A 16,094-nucleotide genomic window follows, 5' to 3' on the forward strand; every position below is an offset into this window, starting at 1 on the left:
TAAATGCAGGAAACGTTTTCTTTTAAGAGGGAAGTAAATCCCAGTTTTGAGCCCCATACTTGCTGATTTCAGTATTCTGACAGTGTGGTAATTCCCCAGAGATTTTTAGCTTGCCGTTCCTCGGTCTTCCCCTCTCTCAACAATAAGATCTTTCTTGAGCCTCTGAACATACTTGGTTGAGTTTCGTGTCAAAGTTTAAAAGCAATTGTATGTTTTGTGGCCGTTGCTATTGTGTTGCTTTATGCTTTCTTAAGCAAATGAGTTGCACAGGCTGGGGGAAAGGAGACTTCGGAGAGCAGAGGGAGGTCAAGGGGCTTTGTGTCCTGCTGAAGCACCAAAAAGTCTTGTAGCGAGGCTTGCTCCGTCTCTGAAAGCGCTGGTTTGGCACCGTGCTCATCTGCACAAGCTCAACCCGGTACGAGCTGCCTGAAGTGACTGTAGATGAAGTGAAATATTAAAAAAAAAAAAAAAAAAAAACACCTTAAGGCCATGTACCTATGAGAGAAGCAGGTACAATCAAATGTTAATAGAAGAGAGAAAATAGCAACGACAGAGAAGTATACCTTAACTCTCTTTAATACGGATTTTGTGTTCTTGTTTTGTCACTGTGCTATGTAGGTGCTCACACATGCTGCTGTTCATGGGCACAGAAAAAGTGGGAGACCCTGGGATTTAGAAAATCTCTATTTCACAGCCAGGATTGGGGGCAGATTCGGTAGAGCCTTGGACACGTTGCTCTCCCATACACCAGGGGTTGCTTCCCATGCAGCCCTCTGCTCCTTCTCGTGCCTTAAGGAAATACATTTTTAAGCTCATGAACTGCTTTTATAAACAGAAAAGCCTAAATATGTTATTGCTGGATATTGGTATATATCTGATCATAAACTGGGAAACTGCCTGTTTTATGTTTGTGCATGTGTGTATAACAATGTTTTCTTTGCACTTAACATTAATTTGTTGTACTCATAGGGAGTATGGGGCTAGAAACCTCTTAGCTCACCAGTCTTGCGCTCGTTTTTTTCTCCCCACTGTCACTCTTGACTAGTGTTTTGAAAAACCGGAGGTGTTCCAATAGTTTTGTGAGACTCACATTGTTGGTGAAGCCCCAGGCTTCCTGTATAACCTTGGACAAGTTGCTTAATGTATCACATTGTGACAAGGTTCCTGAAAAACACTTCTGTGAAGTGATAAAGTGTTTGATAGTCTGTGCTTTCCCAGATGAGAGATTTCAATAGAAAATTATCAAATAAGTATTTAAGTATTTTATAGTGGGATGGAATTCACTAACAGGTCCAAGTATTTCTGAGAAATATCATTTAGGTTTTTCTTTAGAGACAACCTCTGGTGATGTTCAGGCAGCTCTCAGAAGAGAATAGAAAACTGCAATGAAGTCAATAGCAAAACCTATACTGGGCAGACTCTTTGGAGATGAGAGTGAAGATTGCATCGTGTGGAGGGTCTGTGACCGTACAAATCTCCTGGTCGTGGAAGCCCTGTGAGAAAGGTCTGCACTGACCTTGTTTTTTCCTGCTTCTCTTACTGACTGGCGACTCCATGCGAATGGTCTTTATTGGGATATTTCATCATTGGTGCTTTAGGTCTTGGCTTGCAAACAGAAAAAGTAGTAGGGAGAAAGGCTAGCTAAGCCCTTCTGAATCTGGCAAGTTTGTTTGTTTTTGCTTTGGCTTGAGATTAAGTCAGACTGTTTCTGTTTGAAGTTAAAGACCAGACTTTTAAAGCTATAGAGCAACTTGGAGACAGATCAGTAGTCAGTAGGATTTGCTTAAGTTGCTAGTTGTCCATTCGTGTCCATAGAAATGTATTTAGTATGTTTAAAAGCCCAGCATTACTAAGGAGTGCTAGAGCCTGGAATTCGTGGTTGCTTATGGAAAGCATAATCTGCTGTGTGCATTAAGTCCTCCTATTCCTAAGGGACATAACCTTTCATAGGTCCTAACGGTGCAGGGATAAATTGTATGTGGGGCTGCCTGTTTATATTTAAAACAATATAAATGACATTAAGTATTATAACTAGGTAGTTTTGCTTACTACAAGAGTATTTAATAGGATTTTAATGGGAGTTTAGGATACATGAGCTGTTCTGTGAGCAAATCTCCAAGAAAATTAAGATGATCTGAGAAATAGGGAGCAACTTTAGGTTTTTTTTTAATACTTATTCTTTCTTCCATGTTTTGAAAGCCATGGAAGTAATCAAATTAGGTAGGGGAAGGAAATACGGAGATAACACCATTACTTTCAAATGTGAAAACACCTAGATGCTGTTAACTATCATTTCACCACAGCTACCTATGAAGCTGTTCAGGTCCTAGCTAAGGTCTCAGGAAGTCGTAGCAAAGAGTTGCGTGGGAATCTCTCTATAAAACCATTGGAGGAGTCCCCACAAAGCTGTGCATAGAGGGAGGATGATGCGGAGTCGACCCTCAAGGATTAGATGTTGGAAATCCAGAGGAGAAGAGAGGTGCCAGGAGCTGTGGTGAAGGCTGAGGGGCAGGGCTGATCTGCAGCAGTGTTGGGGAGCAAGAGGAGAGGAGGGCGTCATGCCCGGCTCCTTTAAACGAGAGGTTTGTGATGGCCTCTTGATGGTGAGATGAGGATCTCCTGGCTCTCAGAAGGGGTCTAACACAAACCGTGGCAGTGCCAGGCCTGGCTGAATCCCCCTGCTCCTATGATCCCTCGAATGACTCTATTCACTCCTCTGGACATCAGTAGCTTGGCTTCATATCCGTTTAACTCCGTGCTCTTCTGCTGGTACTGCCAAGAAAAACACATAATTGTATTAGTTCCTTGAAGATAGGCTTCCTTGACTGTATCTGCCCACCAAAAAACAAAATACTGCTGGACTAAAGATTGCCCATGGAAAGCTGACCAGAATCAGGAGATTCCCATCCACCGCGCTGGTGGTGAGAAAATGGTGTGTGGTAGAAATGCTGTGTTGCAAAACTGGAATGTTATGAAAGGGAGTGATATTTTTAACAAAGTTCTTGGCTGTAAGTCATTCTGTAAACATATCTTTCCACAATAAGATAGAAATATTAGCAGAATATTTTTTCTGTGTTGCAGAATTTAAGTTGCAATGTAAATGAGCTTGTTAAAAGGTTTTGAATTGTGAGAGAGAATAGCTGGAGAAGAGAAAGTAATTAAAATCCATGCTGTTTTTTTCTGTATCTCACTTACTAGAGAATGGTTTCTAGGCCAAAAAACACGTTGTTGATCTGAGCTTTGAAGCCACAGAAAGAAATGAAGTTCACATACCAGAGTAGTTAGTCCCAGCCAGTTTTTGTCTCCAGCATATCAGCTCGTAAAATTTCCCCTGTCTTTTTGCAATAGTAATAACACAGCATATTCTGAAAGTATTAGACTGAACAGCAAACTCGGATGTTTCAGGCCAAATTTTCCACGCACAAAAAAATATGAACCCAGATCATAAGGGTATATCTGGAATTGCTCTCACTATATAATCTTAGAAGATTTCTTGTATATACAAATTTTGCAGGTTGCTTTGTGTCCCCCAGTGTTGTAAGCAAGTCTGTAAGTTTGGGTGCACATTCTCCCCTTGACTTTAATAAGATACTTATAGTGGGCTCAGAAGCAATTTTTGATATTCAGGCAGGAACTTTTGCACAGGATGTGCTTAATAATGCCTGATTAGCTAGTTGTTTTTCACGTAATTCAGGAAATGTGATACAGTCTGTATTTTTAATGGTTTTCAAGCTGCAAAGTATCTGTTCCTTCGTGCTTGTGTGATTTGTACATCTGGCATATTATGGAGTAGGTCAGATTGTCACAAATATTTAGGTACCTCATGAGATTTTCAAAACTGTCTCTCTCAGCCTAATTAGATGAGTTGATAGATGGCTTTGGAAATCCCACTGGGGAGAGTTACAGATGTCTGTATACAAATACAATCTTGTACTCCCAAGAGACAAAGATGAGATCCGGATCTGAGCATCTGCAGGAATAAAGTGGAGAAAGGACCATTACATTGGAAATTGGACTGTGACTTTAGAATGTGGTAGCAACAGAAGCAGCAAGGTGAAGCAGTTGGTGGTCTAAACCTTATTTTTCCCCTTACGTGTGACTTTTTAATAAAGTAAGTCTTTGGCTTGGACCGGTCTCCAAAAAGAAATTATTTTGACTTCTGTGCTCCTTGAGGTATGTTAACACGGGAACATTTAACATCTCAAAGGTAAGAGAGAGTATCGCTAATAACATGAATTTTCTCTTAGGATCTCTTCCCCCTCCCCCCCCAATTTCTTTAATTGCATTTGCAAGGAATGGTCAGTTTTACCAAGCTATCTCAAATAACTCCGATTTTCTTTAGAGTTTCTGTCTGATTCGTGTAGCACAAAACTTCAGTCATGGCTGAATTCTTCTACCACATGCTCAGCGGCTCAGGCTGATAGAGCTTATTTTCACATGGCGTTTTTCTAATACGTTCAGATAACTTCCTCTTCGGTTGAAGAAGATCGCGGTGCCCAACTTTGCCGCCACGGGGATGTTTTCCCTCTGGCTTTTCAGGAAAGCCCAGAAACCTGCCCCAACCTGCCTTTTTATTGACAGACATGGACAAAAGTACCTCTTGGCTGACCTGGGGCTGCTACGGAGCATTACCCCTGGCAAATAGTGTATGTGATGAGGTGAGTGGTGTTGCAGTAAACTTGAGCTTAGCTTCCTGCTTTTGCTGTCGGGCCCTGTCCTTTTTCAGGCAGTGGTTGGTTGCATTAGGATTTCCTTGATGCTGTTACATTGGGACAGAGGTTTAACATGATGCACAATCATACTTTATTTCAATCCTAGACTATTACTGCTTTTAGTCATATTGCTGTGTCACATATGTGAGCTGGTTTCTCCAAGTGCTGGAAGCCTGACCCGCACAGGGTTTAGACTAATGCCCGTTGGCAATATTGGTATTCCAGACCATTCTTTCACATACTGGGGGGAAAAAAAGAAAAAGGAAGAAAAAGAAAAGGCTGCTGCTTAGGATTCAAGTTTGAACAAGCTGGTCTGTGTTTATTCTTCATCAAATGAGCCATGAGAGAGGGCCAGTGAAAAGCTAAAATGATAGGTAAATGGTTGGGGGCCTTAAAAGACGATAAGTAAACCCTCTTTGTATCGTCGTCATGCTGTTACAAATTTCCAAGGAGAAATTATTGCTAATGTGTTGGTATTAGTTCTCCTATTGCCTGATTAAGTGGCTTATAACCTTATGGTGAGATGACAGGCTGCTAGTTACTTCTTTCCCAGAGAAATATAGCCTGACATTCAAATCCAGAGGCCTCTGTTTGCCAGGTCTTTCTCTGTAAGAGAGATCCTAATCTTAACAAGATAAACTGCTTAAATAGAAGCTGATGAAAGAGCAGTCCGGAGAGTGGCTCATGCTCTAACTGTTTTACAGCACTCCGCTTTGGGACAACTTTCTACTTGTCTCCTTAGGGAAGCTGCTGGAAGAGATGAAGTTTTAGGTGTTTGCAGAATTGTATTAATCTTGGTATTTGCCATGTTATTTCGTGCTCCATGCTTGCATATTCATGTTCATTTTGTACTTGGGAGGAATTATGGAGAAAGGGTTAAGAGCGAGCTTGCTCTTCATCTGTTTTAAATCCATAAATGTGAGCCCCTGTGCTGTTTCGAGGTTTCGGATTACTCTCCGTGATTTATAGGAAAAGGCTGTTCTCCACAAGTTGAAATCCCATGTGTTTCTCCACCATTGTAAAACAACAAATCTTTGCCAATGCTTCCAGTTTCAAAAATTACAGTTGTGATCTACATTTGTACGTTTGTAACTTTTTTTTTTTTTTTTCTTTCTGCACGTGATGGCATTGAGCTGGGAAGGAAGTCCCCTTGCCCTGGTGCTATCCAGTCAAGGTTTTCCAGGGCTTTTCACTGCAGCTTGCACAAACTGTAACAACACCCTTGTGTTTATAGTCTTCCCTCGCTTTATTTTTGGAGGATACACCCACTAAAAAGTGCAGCTGTAGGCAGACACTTATATCATTCTGCGTAAGTTACATCCAAAGCCCCTACAGAGATGGCAGGCCAAAAACTACAATGACCTAACAGTCCTTGCGGGTCCTCTGGCTTCTGGTGTTTCATGGCGTAAATCAGCATAGAACTCGGGCTCGTATGTATATGTACATATTTAAGTTTTGTTGTTGTTGATTTCTGTGGGGATGTTGTTGGGTTTTTTTTCTAGTATTAATTTCTCTTAGCATGGAATCATGACATAGTATAAGTTCAGAATATAGATTTCAAAATAAACAGCTTCACAGCCATCACACCCATCTTCTATTTTCTTTATTAAATGACAGGAGAGTATGCCTGTCTTTGCCATAGTAGACATGCATGGGAAAATGGTTAAAGATTCCTGATCACTATTTTGGATTTTCACTAATTTTGGTAAGGTAAATATGCCCATTTGGATCATTGTCCTATGCCTTTCAAATATCTTTCCTGCTGTAACATCTCTCACTGTAACAGGGAGGTTTGATGAGTCGGAAATGTGTAACTACTCCCATTTGTCCAGAACAGCTGACACACTCTCTAGATTTAGCTGCTTTGCCCTGGCATGAATTTGCAAGGGTAGATGCCTGAATCTGACCTCTTCTCTCTAGTCTGTTTTCTGGAGAGAAAAAAAGACCTTTCGTCTATGTGTTTGCTCTTATTTAAAATTAAATGCGTTACTGAGATGAGGAAAAAACTGCAGGAGGTTCTGACTGAAGCTGTTGTTAAGTAAGGTTAAGCAGCAACACAGTATTTTTTCATCTTCCACGAGTTCCCTATGGACTGCTTCAATAGTTGATCTAATAAAAGCTTATTTCTTTGGTCTCAAAGCAAAAGGTTAAGTAAAATTTTAGTAGTGATAGTGTAAGTAGTGATTCTGTTTCATGAGGAGTCCTAATTAGATGTGGGATACACCATATTTTAAGTTAGCATATTAAAGTATCATACCAAGTGGAAACAAGTAACTGAAACTCCTTAATAAGTCTTAATCATAGGTTTAATGTCATTACATCTTATGATTGGGCTTGGACATCTTGGATGTACACGTAGTGGATGGTTTAAGCTAAGTAGAAAAGACAAGCTTGGACGTTGCTAGATGGCAGAGGGTGGTGATCAGTGGTGCCAAGTCTAGTTGGAGGTCTGTAGCTAGCGGGGTCCCCCAGGGGTCAGTCCTTGGTCCAGTCTTGTTCAATTTATTCATTGATGACCTGGATGAAGGCACAGAGTGCTCCCTCAGCAAGTTTGCTGGTGATATGAAACTGGGAAGAGTAGCCGATACCCCAGAGGGCTGCACTGCCATCCAGAGGGACCTGGACAGACTGGACAACTGGGCAGTGAAAAACCTCATGAAATTCAACAAGGCCAAGTGCAAGGTCCTGCACCTGGCAAGGAATAACCCCAGACACCAGGACAGGCCGGGGACCGACCTTGTGGAGAGCAGCTCTGCGGAGAAAGACCTGGGTGTCATGGTGGATGACAAGTTGACCATGAGGCAGCAGTGTGCCCTCGTGGCCAAGAAGGCCAATGGGATCCTGGGCTGCATTAAGAAGAGCATCTCCAGCAGGTCGAGGGAGGTGATCCTGCCCCTCTACTCAGCCCTGGTGAGGCCGCATCTGGAGTATTGTGTCCAGTTCTGGGCCCCACAGTACAAGAGGGATGTGGAGCTGCTGGAGAGAGTCCAGCGCAGGGCCACAAGGATGATCAGAGGCCTGGAACATCTGCCCTATGAGGAGAGGCTGAGGGAGCTGGGCCTGTTCAGCCTGGAGAAGAGAAGGCTGAGAGGGGATCTAATCAGTGTCAACAAGTACCTCAAGGGAGGCAGTGAGGAGGATGGTGCTGGCCTCTTTTCAGTGGTGGCCACCAACAGAACTAGAGGAAACAGCCAGAAACTGAAGCATCAGAAGTTCCACAGGAACTTAAGGAAAAATTTCTTGCCCGTGAGGGTGACAGAGCCCTGGAACAGGCTGCCCAGAGAGGTTGTGGAGTCTCCTTCTCTGGAGATCTTCAAAACCCGCTTGGATGCAGTCCTGTGCCACGTGCTCTAGGTGACCCTGCGTGTGCAGGGGGGTTGGACTAGATGACCTCTAGAGGTCCCTTCCAACCTTAAGCATTCTATGATTCTGAGTTTGCAGTGCTCTTGCAGTTCCTTGGGCCAAGTACAAACATCTTGTTTAAAGTATCAATGCCTTGTTGAGCATAAGCTGTGTAATGCAAATCAAGTTAATATTCAAAGATCATTTTTAAGCGTAGAATGCCAACAAAGCATAAGTACATTTGTTTCTTCCTAGCATCAGTGATTTTAGCCTAGTGTCTCCTTCAGTGCTAGGAAGGACAGGACAGAGTCTGCAATAAAAAATAAATTTTTGACTTTAAAGCATGCTCTTAGCCAGACGCAGCAAAATAATAACATTTCTGGTTTTCCTCAAGCAATGAACCACAGCCTTCAACGTCTCGAGAAAGTTTAACTTGTCAGGCTCTGTCTGTAAGGGAACACCATGCATTATTATTTACTTATCTGTGTTCTCATTTGTGTGTAGTTGCTTTCAAATTGCTTGGCCTTGAACCCGTGTAAAGGAGTGACTGCCTTCTGACTCAACGTGATGCTGAGTGAAGAGCTGAATAAAAGCTCCCCGTGATTTGATCCTGAATAATTCAGCACAGTAGGAAAAGAACAGCCAGATCTGACAACACAAACGTGACTCGTGTCTGTCTTGCGTTGCAGTTGCTGCATTTCAGTCCCTTCCAAAGCTTGCTTAGGAATTGAACTACGTCTTTTTACCCTAGCGTCACGTTTGGCCTAAAAATGTATATATGAACTTCATTACAGATAGAGAAAATTGTGTGTGGTTTCTAGAAGTGCTGTGTAGTTAACAACGTCACCTGAGAGGAGGTGAACACGTTTTAGCCTTGAGCTTCACAAGGAGTCCTCTTCTGTTTGACAAAATATTTGATAATTTTAACTGCTCAAGAACAAATTACAAGCACAAGTAAGAGCTAAAGGAGAGATTTTTTTCATAATTAAATTACTTATTGTAATTCATAGGAAACCTTTGACTGCTAACACTGAAGAAGTTTTAAAATCTAGCTTGTCTGTTGCTCATGATTCTCTTCATTTTAAAAAAGATATCTCTTATTTACCTTTAAACTCAGTGAAGACCCTGGAGCTATTCACTGCTAGGGATAGATGAATTTATTTAATTTGTGGTGTTACCAATTTCTAATTTTACTTCTGTGAATGGATAGGAAGTCCAGATGGAAAACTGTAGAAAAGAATGTTTGCCCTTAAAAATAATAATAAAAAAAAACATATATTTGAAAATGTTACAGGAGGATTTTTGTAAACATTAAGGTTGGCTGAAGCCCATTTAATAAAAAGCGGGTTTTGTGACTGGTTTGCTCAAATGTCTTCGTACTTTTCTGATGCTCTTGAGAAGCTCTTCCAGCTTAAGGTGCTTTTAGTGAATCCTCAGTGGATATTTTCCTGAGAGTGCTGTATAAACAGATCCTAATGAATATGCAGGCATCGTGTGTGTAACCTAATATGTTTCAGCTCATCATGTTTTAAATGTGGCCCAAGACCAAGAGACTCCTCTCAGGTATAGCATGTAGGAAATGACAGAATGTGCAAAAAGACAGGCATAACCCTGCGCCACAGCAAACTCTATCCCAAAAGCCTCTGGAGAACCAATGATGAAAGATCTCATTAGACTTAAATGCACTAATGAAATTGCTTAATGTAGTTATTCTGAGTCTCTTCCACCAGATTTTGTTACAAGGAATGGTTTTCAGTGCCGGAATGGAAAAAATATTCCAGTTCACATGCAAAGCGTATTGTTAAAACCTGATGTGTTAAAGATAATGTTCAAGTCTAAATAATGATTAGTGCCAAAAACTTCAGGCCAACCGACTGCAGCCTTCATTCTTAATATTTTAGCTCTGTCTTAAGTCAGAAATTTAAGAAGACTGCAGAGAATTTAAACGTGCTTGAAAACTGAGCTTGACTTCAAATCAGTGTTAGGCTTCCTGAGAAATGGGCATTTTGTAAAAGATATTATAAATCTGTGGCTCTCTCCTACTGAGTTTTCATTCTTGGTAAGCCTGTTCTGAATAGGCGGTGTTGACCCTTTAACTCAGATAATATCAGTGTCCATATACATTGGGAGGTCTGTGCCAGATATTAGAATCCTGATAATAAAATGTTCTACAAATGAACAGAAATGTTACTGTAATACACAGAAGATTAGCACTACCTTTACCTCATTGCTTTAATATTCGTGTTAACACTAAACCAATACATAGAATATGTGGAACACCTTCCTAAAGTGAGAAGGTGAACAAATATTCAGTGGAATTGCTAAAGATTTGCTTGCTATCATTGTAAAGACAATAAATATTTTCAATTAGTTGTTGTTTTCCACTTGTTAGCACAATACAGTATCAGAGAGTGTATTCTACAGAATGCCAACATTTCTGTCATGGGAGAGTGGATAAATTTACCAAAAGCAGGAAATTCCACGTTGAGGTTGATGATCCATCCTATAGCCTACATGTATTACCGTGAAAAACAAGTAAACAGTGAAGTGACATGGCATGAGCTAAGGATAGTGTGTCAGCCTTAAATCTGGAACATCCTCCCTTTTTCTGGCTAAGTACGGCAACCCGTTTATTTTAATAGGGAATAAATAAGAAGTCTGTCATAAAAGTTGATCTTCAACATATGTGTCATACCTTATATATTTGGGTTTTGAGTTCTGAAAACATGATAGCAGATACGTAAAGAAATATGGCTCCTTGAATTTGCCTTTAATTAGTTTCTATCTTTTATTTAAGATGCCCACTTGTTTTGGGAGTATCGGCCCACCGTTTGTGTGTCGTCAGTGGGCTGTAAGACCCTCCTTAGCCCTTCAGGGTAATTGCGATGAGCTCTGCCCATTTCGTTGCGTCTTGAGCAGGTTTAGAAGGTGATGGTGAGGGTTGAAGCTCACTGGAAACGTCATGTGATGTGTGCTGTGCTGGAGATGCTCTCGCTGGCGCAGCGCGGCCCTGTCCAGGGGCGACGCGCCGCAGGCCGTCTGCCGCTCGCTCTGCGCCGCCCGCCTCGGCCTGCTCCGGTGGAGGCCCACGCCTGTTCCTAGGAGCACTCACCAATGGTGTGACTCCCCTCTATGCTCTTAAAAGTGCTTGTGAAAACTGCACTCGGAGGAGGAAGAGGATGTATTGCGGGGCCCTTTGGGTTATAAACACACTGTAGTGAATTTATACTCCCCCTCCCTGAGGCTCAGGGGAGACCTTATCACCCTCTACAACTATCTGAAGGAGGTTGTAGTGAGCTGGGAGCCGGTCTCTTCTCCAAAATTCTTGCCGACAGGACAAGAGGAAGTGGCCCCAAGTTGAACCGGGGGAAGTTCAGATTAGATATTATGACAAATTTCTACATGGAAAAAGTGGTGAAGCATTGTAACAGGCTGGCCACTGTCCCTGGCAGTGTCCAAGAAATGTGTAGATGAGGCCCCTAGGTGCATGGTTTAGCAGGCATGGCGTTGAAGGGTTTATGGTTGGGCTTGATGATCTTGTCGGTCTTTTCCAACCACTATGACTCTGTGTTCCTTGGGGGCTAGAGATGTCACAAGTGACTGAACAAACATTGCCTGCTAATGTCTAAGCCCTGAAGCATTTGTTGCCCATTTGCAAAAGAGATCGAACACCTAAAATAATAACCTTGGCTCCTATTTAAATCCTTTATTGTTTATTTAAAATAGCTGCCTTGGAAAGTCATTTTGGTGATATAGGATTGTTGCTATTGTATACAATTTTTATTATCCAGTTGTCTTGCTTATAGGTGAGACTCTTCATCTAGGTAGAGGCTGAGGGATTTGGCGAACTTTACTAGTGACTGTGTGTCCCTATGCAAAATATTTTACTTAAAAATAATGGACTGTGAAGAACACACTAGAGGAAATAAGACACAGAGCAAAATGCCACAAGCAGTTTTATGGCAATTGAAATTTATTCCTACTTGCCATAGGACTTTTTTGTGTCTATTTATATACATTATGGATAAAATATATGTGCATGACTGTTGTACTCTGCACCTTTGATATTTAATAGCAAATTAAACAACATTTATCCCTTTGACTATAGCCAAATTTTAAAACCTAGAACATTTGCTTTCTCAATATTTGTGTAGAAATTGTCCTAGTCCCTAGCAGCAAGATGATGCACCAAGGGATCACAAAATGAGAATACCATTATCTAGCATTAAGCTAACTCAATTCACTGGGAATCAGTCCAGAGAGCCAGAGAGGCAGCTGTCCCAGAGAAAAGGAGCAAATTTCCATTCTCGCAACACGAACCGTGATCTTTCAGCCAGACCCGCATGAGTAAAGACGTGGGCAGGGTCTCTGGGGAAGACTTCCATGAGATAGCAAGAAGGAAGGGGCTTTCCATAGAAATCCCGTTGGAGATGGCGGGGGGAATAGTTGCTTAGGGAATCTGGGGAATGGTGAATCGTTACCGAGGGGTGCTTATTTTATATAAATGTGCTAACAGCCTTAGTGATCCATAGGCTTGTGCTGAAAAGCTGTATGTTATTAGTTTGAAAAGCAATCATATTTTACAGGGAATCTGGAGAAAATAATCTTTTTCTGTCAGTATTAAATTGGAACAGCTTCTGTAAAGAAAAGAAACTACTTCAGAGGCAGCATTTACAAGCAGAAAATGAGAAGGGCTTATTTTTGGATGTGCTTTAGTTGGGTTTGGGTATTTTTTTTGGAGAAAGTGATTTTTCCCTCTGGAAGGAGTAAACTCAGGGAGCACACTGGCTATGCTTACTGCTCCATTCATCCATCTCCCATTTGCACAAGCAAAAACTTGTGTTTGTTGGGAGAAAACTGTCAGAAGGAGTGGGCCGAAGACTCAGGTTTTTCTTGACTGAAGATCATTGAGTGTGCTGTGCTATATCATACCAAAGTCCCAGAGTTGTAAAGAATTTTGTTATGATTTTTCCATCCCATAGTGAGTATGAACACTCTCTGGTTCGGTATAGACAGAAAAAGCTGCCTAATATCACCTCAGTATAGCTATGTGTCAGCATTAGGAATAGCAATTTATAAGGATGAAACATTTGAAATATATAAATAAGACCAGCTCTCTGTTTACTGCTAGTTCCCCTAAGCCATCACGAGAAGTCTACTTGAGATGAAAGCTAAAAATAGTCTCTGTTCATCCTTGTAAAATGAAGGAAACCTGCAACGTGTTGTGATAAGTATGATAACTAAGTAGAGTAAATGGTCAGCACAGATGATATACTTGGCTTGGTATTTGAATAAACATGTATGTAAATGTTCTATTCAGTTACCACAATATCATTTGCATTGCTTAGCAGACAACTACTCAAAAATCTTTAAATTGATCTCTGTATTATTTTTGAAAAATAAATTAATGTAAGTGAAGAAACATCATACACAAGCTATGAGTAACATTTGTGCATGGCAGTAACATGCAGAAACTTAACATCCCAGTTTTTCTGGGAAAAAAAGAGGCAGGGAAGATGTGTGGAGGTTTACCTTTCTCTTAGAAGAGGCTGATGTGTACACCACTTTTTCCTGTGAAATGTATGAAACCGTAGCATAAATCAGAAAAAACTCTGTTTTTTCATAGCTTGCTTGGAAGGTGGGGGAGGTCACAGTGATAGTTTGCTTTGCTCACACAATACATTCATTTGCTAGTGAAGCAGCTGAAGGCTGGTATTTGTATTGCCTGGGTAGAGATGCTCTTGCACCACATTGACCTTCCCCTCTCTTGTCCGCAGGCTGCGAGAACACCACCGTGCTGCAATTAAGGTGATACGTAGGATGCAGTATTTTGTGGCAAAGAAGAAGTTCCAGGTGAGTTGTGAATAGAAAACTCCTTTTCCAAATAACCCATTTACTCTCCATTGTTCCTCATAGGAGACCAATACAGTTCACTTTGGTAATAGGGAGCTACGCCACTATTCCCTCCCTGCTTGAATAGAGTTTAGCAGCAGGTTAGTCAACTGTGGATACACTGGGAATAGGTGAAGTCCTGCAATGCCATCTGAATTAAAATGTTATTTTCTGCTAATGGACTTGATCTCTCACCTTGCATGAGCCTAGTCCCCCTCTCACGATGCAAAACAGTCTTGCATGACTGAGCTGAGGTTACTGTCATGCTGCGTCAGGAGGATTGAGATCAAAATACTACCCCACCCTTGTGCCTGTCTCTACCTGGAAGTTAATGAAGTGCTGATAAGAAGCAGGGATGAAAATTTGTTAGTGTGTTGGAAGGTCTCTGCTATGTTGGCTCTCCTCCCTCCTGAATAGGTAGGAGAAGAGATCCTTCACCCTCAGTTCCCTTTGCTGCCGTAACCATCACTACACCAGGTTTTCTGTGTCTCATTCCCCTTGCAGTGGTGATGCGATACCATAACCATTTAACAGTGGCTGATTAACTTTGTTGCATCATCTGAATAAAAATTTGTTCTTTCAGACTTTCTAAGAATGTGGTGTTTAAATCAATGTAAGCAATCTAGTTTAAAAAAAAAAAAGTGTCAGCAGCCTTCGGATTGATTTAAACCAGATGAATATATAAATAAGAAATATATTACTTAAAATGAATTAATAAAGGACAGTCCCTGGAGAACAGGCTTCACAACTGAAAATGCAAAGAAACAGGCTGGCTTAACTGCCTGCATCTCTTTTCAAACATGACCTTGGCAGTAGTACTTGCAATAGATTAAGAACAGGAAAGTTTATTACTCTACACCATACCAAAAAAAAAAAAAAAGGACCCAGGGTCCTTCGTCCCTGGAGTATTTGAAGGGCATGGAGGTTAGGAGCAAAAAGATGCTGCTGATTAATGGTCTGGGAGAGCATCGTTTTTCTCAGCTGAAGATATAAGAAGCTTGCTTGGTGCTTCGCAGCTTGGACTCGCAGTTCATCAGTGACATTTAGAAGAATTACCTGTATTCTTTAGCAGTTGTCTATTTTCAATCTTTTAAATTGGTGAGCTGTTTTGTAGCTAAGCTTGACTGGCCTTATAAGAATTTCTTTCAGTTATGTTTAATGTGTTCATGCTGTAACCTCTTAGGCTTAAATCTTCCATGACAGGGAAGATTTTCTTGGATGGAGTGTGCTTTCAGAAAGTTTCTGCTGGAAAATTTCACCTGTTATTTTGCTTAGAGCAAAATGAAGAAAGACACAGTGTTCAGACTGCTTGAAAATATTTTTTGCAGTCATTTTCAGAGAACTCCTCAGCGTCTGGTGGTCAGGAGCTGTTACCTGGAAGGAGGTGTGTTCCACTCCTCTGATACCTCCTTTGCTAGTCTGTGAAAAACAGCCCAAATGTGGCCAGTTACATTAAACTTTAATTTACTCTCATTCTAAAACCTGACTGTGATCCTTTGGTCCACAGTAATTACTGAATCATTGCTCTCATAAATTTGGATCATAAAATATTTGCCATGGTATTAACTAAATTACTTCGAGACAAGAATTCTACACATTATATATCTACCTCCCAAGTGGGATTTGTCAAAAACAGACTTGGAAAATGCCTGAACGCTCTGTGCAACATTATCCACCTGGCAAATAAACGAAACTCCCCTGCGGCAGATGACTTGATAGAGGCTGAAAAAGCATTTCACTGAGGAGAATGGGACTATTCAGTTCATGCTTAAAACTTGTTGGTACTCGGTATCCCCTTTGCTAATCTGGCTTCTCAGTTGTACTCTACACTCTCTCATCTGCTAAAAGCCTGCTCCTGGCCATCTAGGAAATCCCTCAGCAAGGTTCTCTCTCGTCCTTTTTAGCAGTTTCGCTTCATCCTGAGCTATTAATATTAACTGTAAACAATGAACTGCAAATTTAAATGAAGCAGAAATACTTTGCAAGTCACTACTGCATACAAATATGCAGCTGTTTGTCAGAAGCAGAATATTCCAAAGAGAGTTTATAGGGAGATACCCGATACGTCTGCCTAATCTCTGAACACGGGGTTATAACCGAGTTGAAAAATTCAGAGAGCACTGAAGGTGCAGTTTTCAAAAGCACCTG

The 16,094-nt window shown here is 41.2% G+C and overlaps 1 protein-coding gene across 2 annotated transcripts in view; it reads left to right on the top strand.

Annotated features, from left to right (window-relative positions):
- The window catches only part of KCNQ1 (potassium voltage-gated channel subfamily Q member 1), a 278,960-nt gene that overhangs the window by 177,134 nt on the left and 85,732 nt on the right, over positions 1 to 16,094 (top strand). For both annotated transcript variants that reach the window (XM_088525848.1, XM_088525849.1), the window contains one exon: positions 13,832 to 13,907. In XM_088525848.1, the coding sequence (XP_088381974.1) occupies positions 13,832 to 13,907 (76 nt within the window). The remainder of the gene's footprint in view (positions 1 to 13,831; positions 13,908 to 16,094) is intronic.

Source organism: Tinamus guttatus, unplaced genomic scaffold (genome assembly GCF_059628265.1).
Source record: "Tinamus guttatus ecotype Peru unplaced genomic scaffold, ASM5962826v1 Tinamus_guttatus_pri_ptg000240l, whole genome shotgun sequence".
Taxonomy (NCBI): Eukaryota; Metazoa; Chordata; class Aves; order Tinamiformes; family Tinamidae; genus Tinamus; species Tinamus guttatus.